This window comes from Styela clava, chromosome 13 (genome assembly GCF_964204865.1).
Source record: "Styela clava chromosome 13, kaStyClav1.hap1.2, whole genome shotgun sequence".
NCBI lineage: Eukaryota > Metazoa > Chordata > Ascidiacea > Stolidobranchia > Styelidae > Styela > Styela clava.
In genome coordinates, this window is record NC_135262.1 from 7,093,295 (window position 1) to 7,110,085 (window position 16,791).

Genomic DNA, 16,791 nt, shown 5'->3' on the forward strand with positions numbered 1-16,791 from the left:
TCTATGCCAACATAGTTAAGCAATTGTCAATCTTGTTCATCCTCCATTCTATTCATCAGGCCATCCTTCCGTCCGGGTTTGATTTATAAAATTGATTTTAAACTCCACATATAGGAATGAGTATGCCTATTCACTTAAATTTGATTCAAAAGGTAGTGCTTAAGGTACAACTACATACAACTGAGGGTTCTCCATACAAGTATTCATTTCTGATAAACGGATGTGACGATTTCAGGTCGTCAGCGATTTTAAGATACAATTATTGTTTACTATCATTTGGGAATCACCCTGCTTAGTAAGATCTTTCAAACAACAATTTGCATAGAATTTATATACCTTGTGCTCAACAAATAATAAATATAAAAAGTTCAGCAAATTCACTAATATTACACACTATACTTTCTTTTTCAGCCAATGCTTACCGTAGTGTATTTGATTGGGGTGAGACGATAAAAAATAATGTTTACTATTTTTCACATATGTATTGCCAACAGTTGATTCAGATACTTCTCGATAAATAAGGCGCTTTGCGCGAAAAATGGCTCATGTTCCTGGCTAATGTTTTGTATAATTCTCGGCAATAGCTTCTATAAGTACATTTATAATCGGAGTTGAGTGAGTATAAACGGATGATGGCTTGGCTGTTCCGTACAGTTTAACAATTTTCTTTTGAATTAATTATTAGTATATCCTTAACTGTAGCCTCAACCTATTTTTCAAACACAGATCAGGAATGTATTTATGAAGGAACAATGAAAAATATATATTGATGATTGCTAACCGCCTCATATTCCTTTACAATAGGCTATACGGAATCTTATATCGCATGATTTGAATCAGTCTTTTTCGGCAGTTGATTAAACTGTTATTGTATGCCTTATCAAAATAAATAAAGTTTATAATTGGGCGAAGGAAACAGGTCCAGAAAGCGACGGTTCACGGAAACGCAAACGGCGTTTATGTAAGCAATTAATTGCAATATAGGTTACATAAACGAATCTTTTTGTCCCTTGTTATGCATTCTCGCCAATTGCTCAAAGGTTAATATATTTACAAAGTTGAGATTAGACCCTGGGCGGGAAATTCGGTAATATTGTACTTTGAGTTAGGTAAAGGCTTTACGCAATATCGACGAGATTACGAGTTCTGATTTTATAGTAAAAGCATCGCTATTAGAGCTTAGCGGAGTTTCAACCCGAATCCGTTACATTCCATCAATTTCTAGCCTTGTTATGTTCAATAATATGGGTCAATTTGTCGCAAAAATTTTATTTTTTCCTATTCAAATGTAGTTTGATTTTTTTACGCTTTTAATTGCTCCAACCAGCGAAACCAGGCTGTGTCACTCTATGCTATTAATTAATCTCTTATCTTGATATCATCATGGTATGTCGTCATAGTCGTAACCGTGACATACCAGCCGGTGTATTGATAATATCAGCTTCATATTTAAGATTTTTTATATTAAAATTAAATCGGCCGTGCAAAGGATGCGTATATTTTAAATTTAAAACGATGATTATTCAAGTATCATGCTCTATCGAGCGCGACAAGATCGTGAAAACTAGATATGATTGTTTTGAGTTACAAGGATCCTTTTATCTATTCGTGTTGGACCTCTCTCATGGGAGTATTGCTTTTAATTGGAAGACAATTTGTGAGTCGTGGCATAGTCACTTAACAGCGTGATAATTGGTTGTTCTTAGATGGCGCTAATTGCCGCCTCTACGGCCAATGTTTTTACTGAGTACTCTGCCAGGTTTTAAGAACCCAGGTAATTAGCAAGACATACAACAATGCGCTCGTGTCGGTCGCGGAAACGTTTAACACTGCACTTGAATACGGACAATGTTGGTCTAATTTAGTTTAGTATGGTTTGGCATGGAATCGTTTCAGTTTTAAGAATTATTTTGACAGAGCAGCGCTAGGTCTTTTTGTTGGTGTACCAATCCCAACTTTTTGTTTGTTTAATTCCGTAATTTTAGTTTAGTTCGTTTATTCGTTTCGGATCAATTAGGTATAGATTTGATGATATCCAAATTATTAGCACAGTTTATTGAGTGTAGACCGCATCCAAATTTCTAGGATATATTATTTTACTTTTTGTTGTCTGAAACTTCGAGATTGAAGCATTTAATGTAAAAATATGGCGAACATTAGCACGAGTAATATAATTTCTATTTTAAAAGTTATTGGAAGTTACTTCCGATTTCTGTTATTCGTTTCCGGTTGACTATATCCTGACCGTATCAACTCGAAGTTCTTTAAATTTTGCGTCAACTCATATTGGCTAGTATCGTTGCTGTAAACAGAAAACTAAGCTTAAGTAGTTGCCAGCAGATTACGTGGATTGCAACACAAAATTTTGGATTATCCGGTAACTTTATTTTTTATGCAACGTGCTTTTTGTTAGGATAAGTGTGGGACCTATTGGGCTTCATCAGTTTCCCGCATTTACTCAATAACAAACTGACGATGTAATAACCATATTTTATAAAAATAGCACTAATAGGGAAAGTCATTAATTATCACCGAAACGCAACGCAATTAGCAATCAGAGATTAATTACATGTAGACTGGGCACAATTAGTTAATGTTTTAATTGGATTTCCGTTAAATATAGGCTATTAATGGATTGAACTTAATGGCCCGACACGCGCGCGCTCCAGGTGTTTTCTTAATCAGATATTACTAGAGTAGAAAGGGATTTAGTTGGTTGTCAGAAGGAATGCATTTATTTTTTTTTAATTTGATAACTTTGTTGGTTCTGGTAGTTAATGATCGTTAACGGAGCCTTAATAAAGCAGGTAGAAGTATTTTGTTTTTGGGTGTTTCTCGTATTCTCTCTCAAAAGGTCCTTATACGAGTTTGTTTCAAGACTTCTGCGATTGAAAATATAATCTAGTTGAATTTGATTTGTTGTATTCAATGTTTGTTTTCCGTATTGAGAAATAGGAAATCTGGTAATGTCACACATCCTTTTTTCTAGTATGCGCTCCAGGATAGCTCATGAGAGTGAGTGTACAGAAAAGGCGAATTATACTTGCTTCATTATATTGTGGTTCATCCCATACATTTGTTATTTGAGGACCTTTCTTGTTAGTCTTTCGGTTCATTTTTTGCCATTCGATCGTAGCAATCTGTTAGCTCTTTTATACATTATGTACACAAAATATTGATTTATGATGTCACCAACAAGAGAACGCTAATAGCATTTTAATCAGCGACGGTAATTAGTCAGCTTCTCCGTAATAACATTTCCCTAATGGGTTGTGCCGTTACCGTGACTGTCTTTTGTTATATTACAAAATTTTATGATTAATAATTCGAAATACAAATAGGAACAACGTTGTTATATGTTCACGTAGGACCGGGTTTTTATCGACCAAATGGAAGTTGCGGATGGGACGCACCGTTTAGATATAATCATATTGTTCTCGTATATCTTAGATAGATATTTTGTACAACTGTTTACCATACAGTCAATTTTTTGAATCATTTTCTACATACATAGTACTATTTTATGTTTTCCACGAGTTAAGAAATATTGTGATTGGATTTGATGACATTAGCATATAGTAAAGAAACTCCTTATGTCGTGTAAACTTCGAACAAGTCCACATACACACTATCATACTTCGATTGGTAAAGAAAGAATTCCACCACGTAATATTTTACGTACAATTGAATATGGTGTCATACCTAATTTCCCCCACAATCTATCATTTATATCTCTTTGGTCATCTTCCGGTGATTGCTGACAAGTCATCTTGCTGTATATAATTACTCGGAGAAACTGACACTATAATTGCACACGAGTTTTGCTTTGATGTTCAGGTTAGAAATGATACCCACATTATATATAAACAAGGACATTTGAAACGGCTAAATTGGGCAGGGAATCGTTTTTGTTCTTTGGGGAAAAATTAAGCATTTTATCTTTGATCTTCGTCGGAGCTTGTCTTCGAAAAGGCCACGTCTAAAGCTCTACATGTAACAGTTTTGAGCCTGTTTGAGAGATTTTTACTTGATCCCATAGTTGATTGTATATATATTTCTATAAAAATTGTTAAAAAAGTTTTCTTGCACAGTTTTTTTTTTTCTATTATCAATATATGTTTTGATAATATTTGCTAAAAAACTTAACTGTAAACATGTTTTTGGTTGTCCTATTTTTATTCATTTATTTATGGTCTCGTGATCTTGGTTTGCGCAATACTATTGTTAAAAAACTTCACACATAAGCATAGTATAAACACAGATTCGCAAAAAAAGATAACTCAGTTGGGCATATTTTAACCTCACGAACAAATAATTTTACAGCAACGAAATCATTGTTTGGCGATATCGTAGCTGATGACATTTGGGTCACATGAGCGAATTGGTTCAGATTGGATGCAATGCCCTCTTCTTGTAATTTGATTACATCAGTATAATTGAATTTTGTCCCAACACATTTCCCCCCGACTAATTACTTAGTAAAATAAGCCTATGTTATCATATTGATTGCTTTCTACTGAGAAACAAGGTACATGGGTAAAAATACATCGTAGCAATATGAAAATGGGAACATTGTGGTACGGTTTTCTCACAGTCGTGATTGCATGGACGGTTAGGTGCATGAAACCTAAGTACGCTCTACAAACGCATATTCACCGCCAAAACCTGCATGATGAAGAAGAAACAAGTTTTGAAATAGTCCAAATTATTGCTTATTTCAGACCACTTTAGTTTAATACATGTAAGGTCTGGTAAACTGCAAAGGACTTTTTGTGGTGTCGTCATAAATTCAGGGAAGTATTGAGCTCGAGGGGTCATATGGGGTGGATGAGTGAGTCAAAAATTTGTATAGTTTGACTACAGACAGATCCGGAAAGACGAGCGTTGCGATGTATTTTTCAGAATCTCCTGTAACCGAAGTTTGGTCATCGGCGTCCTCCAACCCAAAGATGAAGTACAATATGCAAAATGCACCTAGGACTAGAGAAATACCAATTGTATTGCAATTTAAAGTTTAGTCTTAGTTCGTTCTGATCTGTTTCTGCTGATTGATTAACGAATCTTGAAAAAATGAGAAGTTTTCTCAAAAGAAAAATATGCAGACACCGTGAAACATGAAGTCATCAAAGAAGTTATAATATTTAGAATACTCAATTAACCATAAATGATTTTTTTCGAGCTTAGTACTCGCAGGATATACAAGGTAGGATTTAGGATTCGGACCACCCACTTTCGATATTTCTTTGCTCTTCAAAACATGGGGTATACATGGACCGTTCTTTTGAAGTATGGTTTATGTTTAGCGTATGCTTGGCAGAGTAAGAACATGCTTTTAAAGTAAGCCGGGATTAGCCTCTTATTTGGGATACCAACGCGTAGCTGTAAATGCGAAGGATTTCATCCTAATGGTATATAAAGGAGTGTTAGACAAAATTAAAATCCCCAATTCGTCAATTGTGTTTTTAATTACTCTTTACAATAGCACGTAAATTTTTTCTTTGATGAATACGATTCGTACAACATGAAACGAACTACGTTTTGATCTTAAGTACGAGTCTTCTGGATTGGACCAAATCCCTAAGCTCTGTGGTGACCGATCCGTTTGAGTGCTTAAATGAGGTTGGGTATTCAATTTAATAGTGTGGTCGTCTTAGAGCTATAATTTGTAAAGGAATTTAAAATAAAAATATAATAAATACTCTTTTATTTGTATATATAAATTAGTATGTATTTATTACCATAACACAAATTTTCTGTTTATTTTCGGTCAGGCTAGGTTAAGTCGTTTATTCCATCAACTTTTTTTTGTTTATCTTGGGTAAAGGTGGGGCAATAACCTAATTTATCCTAACGTAATCTAAGATAGTGAGCAAGATAATACCAAGCTAGGAATATAGCATGACTTCTAGTATGATTTATCCATTCGAAAACTGAGCGACTGACGAGTGAAATTACTATAATTTATACGCACGAATTATATAACACATTTTCAGTATAACGAGTAAAGGGTTAAATTTCTAGATGCATTTATGTAGGCCCGGGTGCGTGGTAAGAGAATCATTGACCCTAATTTCTGACGGGAATGAAGCTTTCTATGCATCCATAGTAGTGTTTTATGCGTGATACAAGTTATTTTTGAAATACTCTTCTGATTGGACAATCGTGTGAGTTCCCTTAGTTTTGAATTTGCTCCTGTTTGTATCCGTGTAATTAGCATAATTACGTTGGTTTGAAATTTGATATTACGTAATTTTTGTTGCGGTATTTTGCGCAACGTTCAAAAGATGTTTTATAACTGCATTGGATTATGTTACCTCTTCTTCTAATCGACGTGATTGTAATTTAGAAATCATTTCTCAAGGTCAATCAATGTCAAACGAATTCGGTCACAGTTAAATCGTTAGTAAAATTGAGTGAGATTGAGAATTAGGTGTGCGAATCAAACCTATAACTCACTCTACTTTATTCCGTCATTGTCGTCGTGATGAACTCGTAACACTGTTAGTGTATTCTTCAATATTGGTTTAATATGGGTTAAAAATCGAACGCATTACAAAAGGGCCACATCTGTGAACATTACTTGGCTGAAGTAGCGAATTCCTATCCATGATTTAATTAATCTTCTATTACTCTTGGTGACGTCATTAGCAGATGACACTCAAGAATAGTAGAACAGTGATGGGAATAACCTAATTACTTTGTTTATTTTTCCCTTGACTTCATTTGGTCCCATCTCTGGTAAGTATCAATCCACATTAAGTTTTCTCGCGTATAATTTTTATCTCGTTGATAAATGCCTTGAATATCCAGGTTACGCCAAACTTCTACTAACGTCTCCTATCCACGTTAGCGTTTTCTGACAATTATGATTGTATTTTTCATATGATTTTGTATAATTGGGCAAAATTCTTCAATGTCACGTGAGTGACTCTCGGTTTGCTGTCGTGCTAGCTCGGCTAGAAACCCGATATGAATTTGCAATGGTTAATTAGCTAATCACGTAGCGCCACGATTTTTCGTGATTAATTTAGTCTCAAAATATGAAAATTGATATACAAAATGAGTGCAATTAATTAAATACTTCCAAATAAACCACAATTTGAGGTTATACTGAAATCTTTGGAATACGTATCAACGCTTGAAAGTCAAATATTTCATCACTTCAGCAGGATTATATGTCAAATGTGCAGTGAAATTGAAGTGTTTCAACTTTGGATTAGAAACCAACATGAATATCCGCTATTTTACGCGACGGTAGTGCAAATTAAACCGTATTTGCAAGTGTTTGCCCCAGCGAATGTTAGTTTTATTGAAATTTTACCATGCGCTCATATAACTGAATCGTTTTTTTTTTATTAAAATCGACTATCAATTCGATCGATTCAATCTCAAGTCCGGCCATAATTAGTTAAGATGCAGTAGTGCTTAAATTACAAATTATATTTATTTTTCTAAAGTATTATTATACGAGCAATTAATAAAATCTCAATAATCCTCGTTCAAACTAGAGACATATATAACAACTCGTGTTTGAAAACGTGACTCATCTATGGCACTCCTTCGATCAAGGGTACTACAAATTCACAAGCTATATTCGTGGTGTATTATACAATATACCACAATAGCTCATTAGTCTTCGACAATCAGCAAGCCCATTAGTGGCGTAGGACGGCAATTAAAAGCTGTTCAAATGCTAATACTGCCTGGCAGACTGCGCATTCTCATTATAAAGAATATAGTTTATGAACTGGTAAACTGACAGCCAGCGGAAAACGTAATTAGCAAGCGTAGGCTTGTTAGTCGTTAGTACTTTGTCGTCTTGCATTAATTGACTTCTTACCATACATACAAGGTCTATAAGGCTTCTTCTGTTTTGTCATATACGGTTCTTAACAACAAGGACGTTTATCGGATGATGTGCAGTACGTTATTATCTGCTTGGCAAGTCTTATTTCTTCTTTTGTTTTTGTATCTTTAGTATAGGTAAACTGTGTTTTACTCGTTAATTAAAGAGAGAATGGCAAGACATGTAAATAGAAGACAAACTTAAAATATAATCACATGGAGCATTTATTCTTATATAATTTACCGAATACCTTATCTACTTGAAAGTTGCTAATTTGAAAGAATCTGACTCTAGTAAGACGAAAAGTTTGAGAATTGAATTCGTAAGTTGGATGTACAGATTTTATACGGAGTTTGACAGAGTTTTGGTGTTCACTGAAAAAGATGATGTACCGAACATCTTGTAGACAGAGCTCAAGACGCGAGTGGTTGGCTACATGAAATAGACGGAAATAAATAAAATAGGGTACCGACGTACCGTTGTTATTAAATTTACAGCTCTGGAAACACTGGACAGGTAATATTAGAATTTAGGATACGTCTGTAACCGGAAAAGAACTAGGGCGTTTGGAGTATATTTCAGGTCCGAATAGGATCATTAAACAAATTTTGCTAACTACAAGTCATCCGTATTTCATAGAAGATCACACTCACTACCAAATATGGTAGACGTTTATTGTTCAATTGAGCGAGTTCATTTATCAAACCACTTAGGGGGCCTGAATAAATAATTTTCCGGTCGGTGTCTTGCACTTCCGGGTTATGACCAGTTTCGGTATCCGGGAAAAGTGAGTCCGTGTCTCATGTCCAACGTCCATGTGAACTCTAACGTATGTGTTCTATCATTAGTTTATTTAAACATTAGCTCAGCTGATGGATATTACTAACTAAACTTAATCAATTTAGTCACCAAGGCAAGGTCTTAGTTCGGTCTCGTACGCTCTCTCGCTTTTCAATATAATATATTCGACTGCCAAGTACGCTTGCAATTAATATATATAAATATATATCAGTATGAATGCTAAATTATTAATATATATGACAGTCATATTTTATTCTTAAATTATTGAATTATGTCCATATCTCCATTGTTAATTATAAAGGCTTTCAATGTCGACGTCTTTAGTTTAATTTATTGAAAGTCCAAGTCTTTGCGAAGCGCAACCCCCAATTTATATGAATTGTTACTTAATCGCTTTTACGTCGGGCAAGCAAGTTTAATCAAGTATAGCTCATTCTTGTGTGATCACTTCATTTTATACGTCCACCCTCCCTTAAATTTCAATTATGAATTTCGATTGAAAATTTTGTCATAACTGAATGCATTATCTTCAATTTGTAATGAGGTTTTATGATTAAATCAAAATCAAATGCGTTTTTTTTTAATTTAAATGTATTTATTGCTGAATTAAATAAAAAATTCATCAACTTATGATGCAAGATCATGAATATATGGAAATTTTTTTTATGAATAAACTCGAAATCATATTTAAGAAAAAGAAGTCATTTTAACTAAATTTTATGATAATGTAATTTCTCATATCAATTTTGAAAGCAACTGTATGGCTGGGTAACTCCATTATTTTTAACTAATTTTATTCAGGATTTATTATAAAAATAGCCAGTTGGTCATTTACCGTGTGTAAACGATTATTTTCGTTTCAATTTTGTAAATAACTCGTATTTGCAATTAAATTGATATAATTTTTTAAAATATATATTAAAATATTAAACGTCAAAATCGAGATATGGATAATATAATCCAACAAATTTGTTTCAATTTATTAATCTAGAGCCCATTTACCTGATTGTGTTCTTTTCACTAAATTGACGAGCTGTCGGAAGTTATTATTTAACATTGATCACACTTGATCAAACATAAACGATTCAAACACGTGACAAAGGTCGTATAAAAGGACAGGATGTGTGGAGTGGAGTTTAGTTTGATTGAGGTGATGAACCAGTATTTGTTCCTCGTTTTGGTTATTCGAGAGTTGAATAATTTGGATTTTTTCCTCCATTTACTTTTCATCAACAGTTTGAAGAGTGCTTTTGATTACTAAGTAAAAGGTATGGAATTGTTGCTTCCATTTTTATTTTTGTGACAATAAGCATACTAAGCATTTTGGGTAATATGTAGACATTATTAGTCGTTCTCAATATATTGGTATCGCATCGGCGATATTTCGAAGTGGAAGTAAAAATTGAAACTAGAGGGAAGGAGTTCAGCATATGACGTCATCGATATGAATTGCGTCATATTTGTTTAAATCTGATAGCCTACTTCGCTTATCGTATCGCTACCAACAATAATTTATAGAAGAGCACTTCTTTGACCACGACACCGAACCCTTCAGGTGAAAACGGGATTTGCAAACCATGAAGGTAACGTCGTTTGGATTTTTCATCGGTGGCTATTACTTTGCTGTTTCTCAACAAGTACTCTATTTTGCAGTGAGTTCTTTACGTAACGGTCGAAAGGTGTTTTGTAGTTGATAGATCAATTAACATAAAAATAGTGGACCTGGGATTTACTTTTCTACTTGCATGTCAAGAAATTTAACACCATCTTACCGTAATAAATTTATTATTTAATCGTGTAATAGTTTTTTGAACGCCGGATGCGCTTGTACTTCCACGTTTAGAATTTCTCAGCACACTTCCAATCAAAGCGAAATGAATTGGGTGCATTTTTAATCGCATTCAAGTGATACCCTTGTATTAAATGTTCTTTCGCGCGTAATTAAATTAACACACAATATCATGCTTTTAGCATAACACGGGTTGTGAATAAACCTTACCAACCAGGATTGATTTATTTGGATCCAATCTGGCCAAAAGTTTGAAATATTTTTCGGATTTTATTTTCAAGTTTTTTATGGGAACATAGTAATGAAAGTCATTCAACGCGTCGTTACATACTTATTTTTAGCGTAATTGCAAATGAAAATATGGGACCTATACAAATTATATAGAGTTCATTGGCAGAGAGCAATCATACAGCCAAACGTTAGTTACTTTCGTATTTTATAGGATAAAGGCACAGATGTGTATATATAATTGAAAGATGTAGCAGAATTGTCTAGAAATTAAAATTAAATATAATTCCAAGTTGTGCAACTGCGTTTCCATAAGATGTGTTGAACCATACTTATAAAGGTATGGGTTTCTTCACACTCATGATCTTTTTCCGCTCTCATATGCCGTTTTTATCTTTGAGAAGAAGATACATACTTATTTTAATTTCAGTCGATGTTTTGAATTAAAAATTACAATAAATAGTGTACGATTTTTCAATATCTATGAAGGACTTTATATTTCTTTCCTGCACAGGTATTTAGCTGGGGAACTAGCCAATACCCATTAATGTAAAATGTGTTTAACTTGAATATTACGGATAAATTACGGATAATGTCACGGTGATAATCCCGCCTCGTTTCAATCCATTAATTATTTTCATATGTTAACCTAGCGACCTAATTTTGTCCATGTTTCGTGTTAAATTACGGCAACACCCAATTAAGGATATGTGCCTGGTCTTGTCTTGTTAATGGATCGTTGTAATATACAAGTTACATGTATTGGAATACATGGTATCTTTAATGACTTAGTTAGTTATCTCTTTGGCGTCTTTTGCTACATATTAACGTAAAACTTTGTACAAATATTTAATTAGTTTTCCTTCATTAATCTGTCAATAACTCATCAGTGCGTTCCTTGTAATCTACTAAATAAAATAGTTACGTTGATCAATCACGGGAACGAGATAAATATTGAATTTTAAAGCATGGCCGTTTGAATTCGAGCAAAAGTTTTTAAAATTTGCTGGCATGCTGCCCTTCGCCTCTTATACTAATTTAAACATAAACTATATATCGTAATATATGAATACATCGCCATGATATCTTTTTATAGTTAAGTATTTGTGTAGCCTGATTAGGATTTCTTGTTAACCGCTGGGTAGGACGTTGCAAGGGCATTAAACGTGATATTTGATGGGGCGTTTCAACAGATTTATCTTATTTATTAGAAAGGCAATAGAATATGGTAGATTGAGATGTATTTTATTCAATCAATTCGGTAATTTCTAGTTTTTAATATACATTGAGATTCAACTGATAAGATCTTGACGTGTATTTCAAATGGCATATTTAATTGGAAAATTAATTGTCATTGTTCGAAAAATATTCACAGATATATTTCTATTGGAAGGTAAAAATATTACAGGACTCCGCGGGTGGTCGATTGATGAAAGCCTGCGTTCATTTAATTGGTTTTGTCAAACATATACTTATTCATTTTAAACAATATTTTGAAATGCTCATTGTATCAAGAATCACTTAATATATAAGAGACCCATACAAAGGTTTACTATGGCTCGCTCTTAACGTTGTCTAATAAGTACAAAGGTCCTGTAATTTGTGAGTTTATAATCTTGGTATTCTTTTTACAGAAAATTAGCACACTAATTGTAAAAGGATCGATAGATGTATCAGAAGACTCAACTAAATCAAAAAGTATTCCTGCTGCATCGTTGCATGTTGATCATGGTACAACAAAACTTTTTGATGACGTGAATATGGATGAGAATAAGAAAGAAGACAGTGAGATCACGACTATCACGCACACCGACAAAGACGTCACGGACAGTCAAGCTCCACAAAACCAGATAGACGAAAAGACAGAAAACACATGCACAGTATCCGAGACTTTGGATGCTAACGGTAGGTCTTTTGTAAAGTTTTGGTAAGAAGATAAAATTCAGATCGTTGGGATTTTCGATTCATTCGTTGAAATCCTATTTACGATTTCACTCACCAATCAACAGAGCATGTGAATAAAGTTCCAATGCTAAAATTAGATTTTCAATCAACATCAAAAATCTATTTACCAGTCTTATTATAAAATTAATTTACCAATATTCAATGCGAATTCTCATGTAACAGTATAATGTAGTGTTATCAACATTCTCCTATTTTTATTTCAGAATCCGAGTCTCAGCTTAAAAGCTCTTCAGAAAAAAAACAAAAGAATACAGAAATAATAAATTCCCCTCCGTCAACAACAGTAAATTTTCTAGGGAAGTACATTTCTGTCTCTGAACAGACACGGATTCTTCATCCAAATCGACAAATCAGAACGATGGCCACTACATCAGAAAACATCACCAGAACATCTCCGTTATCTTCAGCGCACAATGTGAAGGCAAATAAAATTATTTATACAATTTTGTAATTAGAGGAGACAAGATTACAAAGAATTAAATGAATACGGGACGGGTGCCAAAAAAATTTAATTCATTTCAACTCGCGTGATCATTTTTTCTAGTATATAGTGGAGTATGATATTATAAGTACAAACACGGATATAATTCACTAATCTGATTAAATATTTTTCAATTTTCAGACTCCATCGTCGATGAGCGACAATATATTTGCATCGTCAGGAGGCGGGGTTGCAAATATTGACCCATTGTTTCAGATGTCATTGTTCCAATCGAGAAACTCATGCAAGACTTTGAAGTGTCCAAGATGCAATTGGCACTATAAGTACAGGTAAAATTTTACTAAATAATAAACGACAAAAAGTGTGCTGCGGATAATATGCCGGCCGAATTTTAACCATATATATATTTTGTCTAGGCGATATGAGGTGTGTATACCAGGTTAGGGTTAGGCCAAAAATTTATTCCGATTTTGGTTATAATACGAGTTCGGGGACTTTCTGTGTTAGGCAAGCGAATATACTCCTTGCCCACGGACTTCAGTTCCTTTACACAACTTGATGTTAAAGTAGGCGAACAAAATTAGTTACCTCAATATTGGTACATACACTTCTGAAGCGCCATATGAAGTGTATTCATAAATATAAAAAAAAAATTTTCATTTTCATTTTCTGATTACGTTATAACCAGGCAAACCCTCGATGCACATATGAAAGAAAAGCATTCAGAAGACACAAGCGATTGCCTTTACTGCAATGCAAATCAGCCCCATCCGAGATTGTCAAGAGGAGAAAGCTATGCATGCGGTTATAAGGTAGGCGAAACAGAAATGAACAAGTATCTTTTAATGCAAACTGTAGGATCGCAATTTGAATGTAATAAAGTTTGATGGTCCGTCGCGGACTCCGTCCTATTGGAAAGGTACCCCGGTTTATCTATTATTCTAATTGTGACTTGGTCTAAATATTTAGCTACGATATTGAAGATGGTTCTTCTTTGTTTCTAGTTGTAAAATCGTAAACTAGTTATTAGCACTCCTTTGTTTTACCCACATGATACTTAATCACAGTGAACTCGTATAATTCACAATACAGTTCTCGGTAATTCATTACAAAGCTTGCCCCCCACAATGAAACATACGGAGTCAATGCAATCACGACATCGAGCAAAGAATTTAGAAAGATCAGATTTCATGCTATTAACTAAAAATGATTGCTAACGCTCTGCCCATTCCAACTTCCGCTCATTTAACACAGTCATTTGAAACAGCAGTTTGTTGATTATGCCAATATCATTTTCTGATTTTGAAGTTAATGCGATTCCAATCACAGTTCCCGGAGGCACTTCCTCGCCATATTTAGCTGGGAGCGTAGCATCACGTACGTGCATTGTGTGTTTAATGAACTATTCATTAAAAGTGGGAAAGTTCTGATTATTGCGAGTCTGAGGAAAATTTTCTGTTAAAATCCCCAAATTTGCGACAAAATATAATTCAATTATTCTGTGTATCGTGCCATTGTTATGATGGATGCGGTGATTAGTCGTGGTACACTTTTAACAAATTTCCATTACAAAGAACTCCTATTCTACCTATACTTTCCCAAACGACTCTAATCGAATATGTTATTAACATTCAGCCTTTCAAGTGCGAAGTTTGCAATTATTCTACAACCACGAAGGGAAATTTAAGTATTCACATGCAATCAGATAAGCATTTGTATAACGTCAAAACAATCCAACATCATCAACAACAAAAGGATAAAATCAACGGGCAATCTGGCAACGCCTCTAATCAACCAGGTGGAAGTGCGATTCCTGCTAGATTGCTCGCTGAAAAGCAGGAACAACTGCAGAATTTAATTCAGCAGGTAAATTCACTATACATGTTACTACATGTAACAAATACACATTTTCCATGAAATTTGTTTCAAGCTGGGCCAAACGCGCCCACTCAAATGTAGGAAACTTCATAATACAACTGAAACTGCCATTCAGCGAAATGATCTGGGGTGACAAATCCTTGACATATGCCAGGGTAGGTTTTCGGTATCTAAAATCCTATAATTTCATTAATTGATGACCTGAATTGAGTTTTTATCATTTCTTTTCCACACTCTAATTCACTTATATATTCAGGCTCGGAAGAGGTCTTCTCCTGACGCCAGTGCATCCAAGAGAACGATGTTGCAACGTTCACCACCAAAATCACGCAAAGGAAACAGAGAATTTAATTCTTCTCCAACTAGTACAACTAACAGACGAGCGATGTGGAGATGCGAAGTATGTAATTACGAAACCGACAATAATCGCAACCTAAGAATCCACATGCAGAGTGAAAAACATGCACACAATGTAACATCCGCGGGGAATGCAACACTCAAATGCCTTGAAAACCTGCAAAACACATCCCTTCCGGATTCACCGACCGAGGAAACTGAAAACAACGGAGCTGATGAGTCACTTGACATTAAAAGCAAAGAATCCACCTCTTCGGCAAATCCCCTTGCATCATTATCAGGAACAGATCAAAACTCTCCGAATCCTATGACAATGTACTATTATTTAGCTGCATTGCAGGCATCTATGCAAGGCGGACAACAAAGTGATTTGCAAGCGCCATCTAGTCCAGAAAGAGACGATGGAAGAGAAATGCAACAGAAGCAGTTAATCGCACAGCAACAACAGCTTCTCCTTGCCCAACAGTATCAGCAGATGCTCGCTCAATTGTCAGGACAAGGAGGAGACTCATCTACAACAACACCAAATCTTCTATCAAATCCATCCGCTGCTTTACTTCAGCAACAAATGTTGCTTCAACAGCAAATACAAATGTGGAGACAGCTTCTTGCACAAGGAGATGGATCTCGCGCTTCACCAGCAGGCCTTCCTCAATTGAAAACCGAATTGGATGGAAGCATGCCAGATTTAAACGTAAGAACCTAATTTGTATAAATAGATGATCCACTGAGCATAGAGCCTATTTTTAAAATATTGTCGCAACTGGCGAGTAAAGGAAAAACGCATTAGGTTATCACGTTTGCCATGTTCCTCTTGGAGAGTATATATTCGCCCAATTTGCGCCGCGGTGTGCATATCTAGATTGCTGAACTGGTTCGGTTTCGAAATTAAAATATCAAATTTGGGACAGACCTATAAAAGGGAAAAACATTATCTGTACATCACGACGGATGTAATCTGTATTTCGCGGAAAATTGGAGCATGTTTTCTACTTACCCTGTTTCCCGTGAACGTATGGAATCATCACGAACATGATAATCAAATCATGCACTAAAGAGATAGAATTTCAGGCCACGATTAATTCATACAGAGCTTTGAAATCACAATTGTTCAGCTCGTTGATGACTTTTGATGTGATTTCTGATTGACACTTCCTCATGAGTTATTTTAGTTATTACATGTGAGACTCACTGCCGAAGCTATGCTTAGTCATGTACGAACGAGCAAACTAGATTGACTTGTATTTGTGTTACAGAATTCGGGTTCAACGTCAACAAAGTTTCTTTTCACTTGTGGAATATGCTGTAATTTCTCATGCAACGATCTCGAATCCTTGTGCTCCCACGTTCGAACAACTAGATTTCCCAGGGACCCGATGGAAAAAAGTGAATGGGTCACTAAAACACCAGGAGATGGATATCGGTGTAGAATATGCAATTATACAACACAGGTAGGACCACACCAGCCACTTTAAGGCTTTTATA

General features: G+C 34.8%; 1 protein-coding gene across 5 annotated transcripts in view; it reads left to right on the plus strand.

Annotated features, from left to right (window-relative positions):
- The window catches only part of LOC120332196 (zinc finger homeobox protein 3-like), a 63,070-nt gene that overhangs the window by 14,028 nt on the left and 32,251 nt on the right, over positions 1–16,791 (plus strand). For all 5 annotated transcript variants that reach the window (XM_078119503.1, XM_078119504.1, XM_078119501.1 and 2 more), the window contains exons 4-10: positions 12,299–12,569; positions 12,833–13,050; positions 13,252–13,400; positions 13,760–13,883; positions 14,707–14,937; positions 15,206–16,000; positions 16,563–16,757. In XM_078119503.1, the coding sequence (XP_077975629.1) occupies positions 12,299–12,569; positions 12,833–13,050; positions 13,252–13,400; positions 13,760–13,883; positions 14,707–14,937; positions 15,206–16,000; positions 16,563–16,757 (1,983 nt within the window). The remainder of the gene's footprint in view (positions 1–12,298; positions 12,570–12,832; positions 13,051–13,251; positions 13,401–13,759; positions 13,884–14,706; positions 14,938–15,205; positions 16,001–16,562; positions 16,758–16,791) is intronic.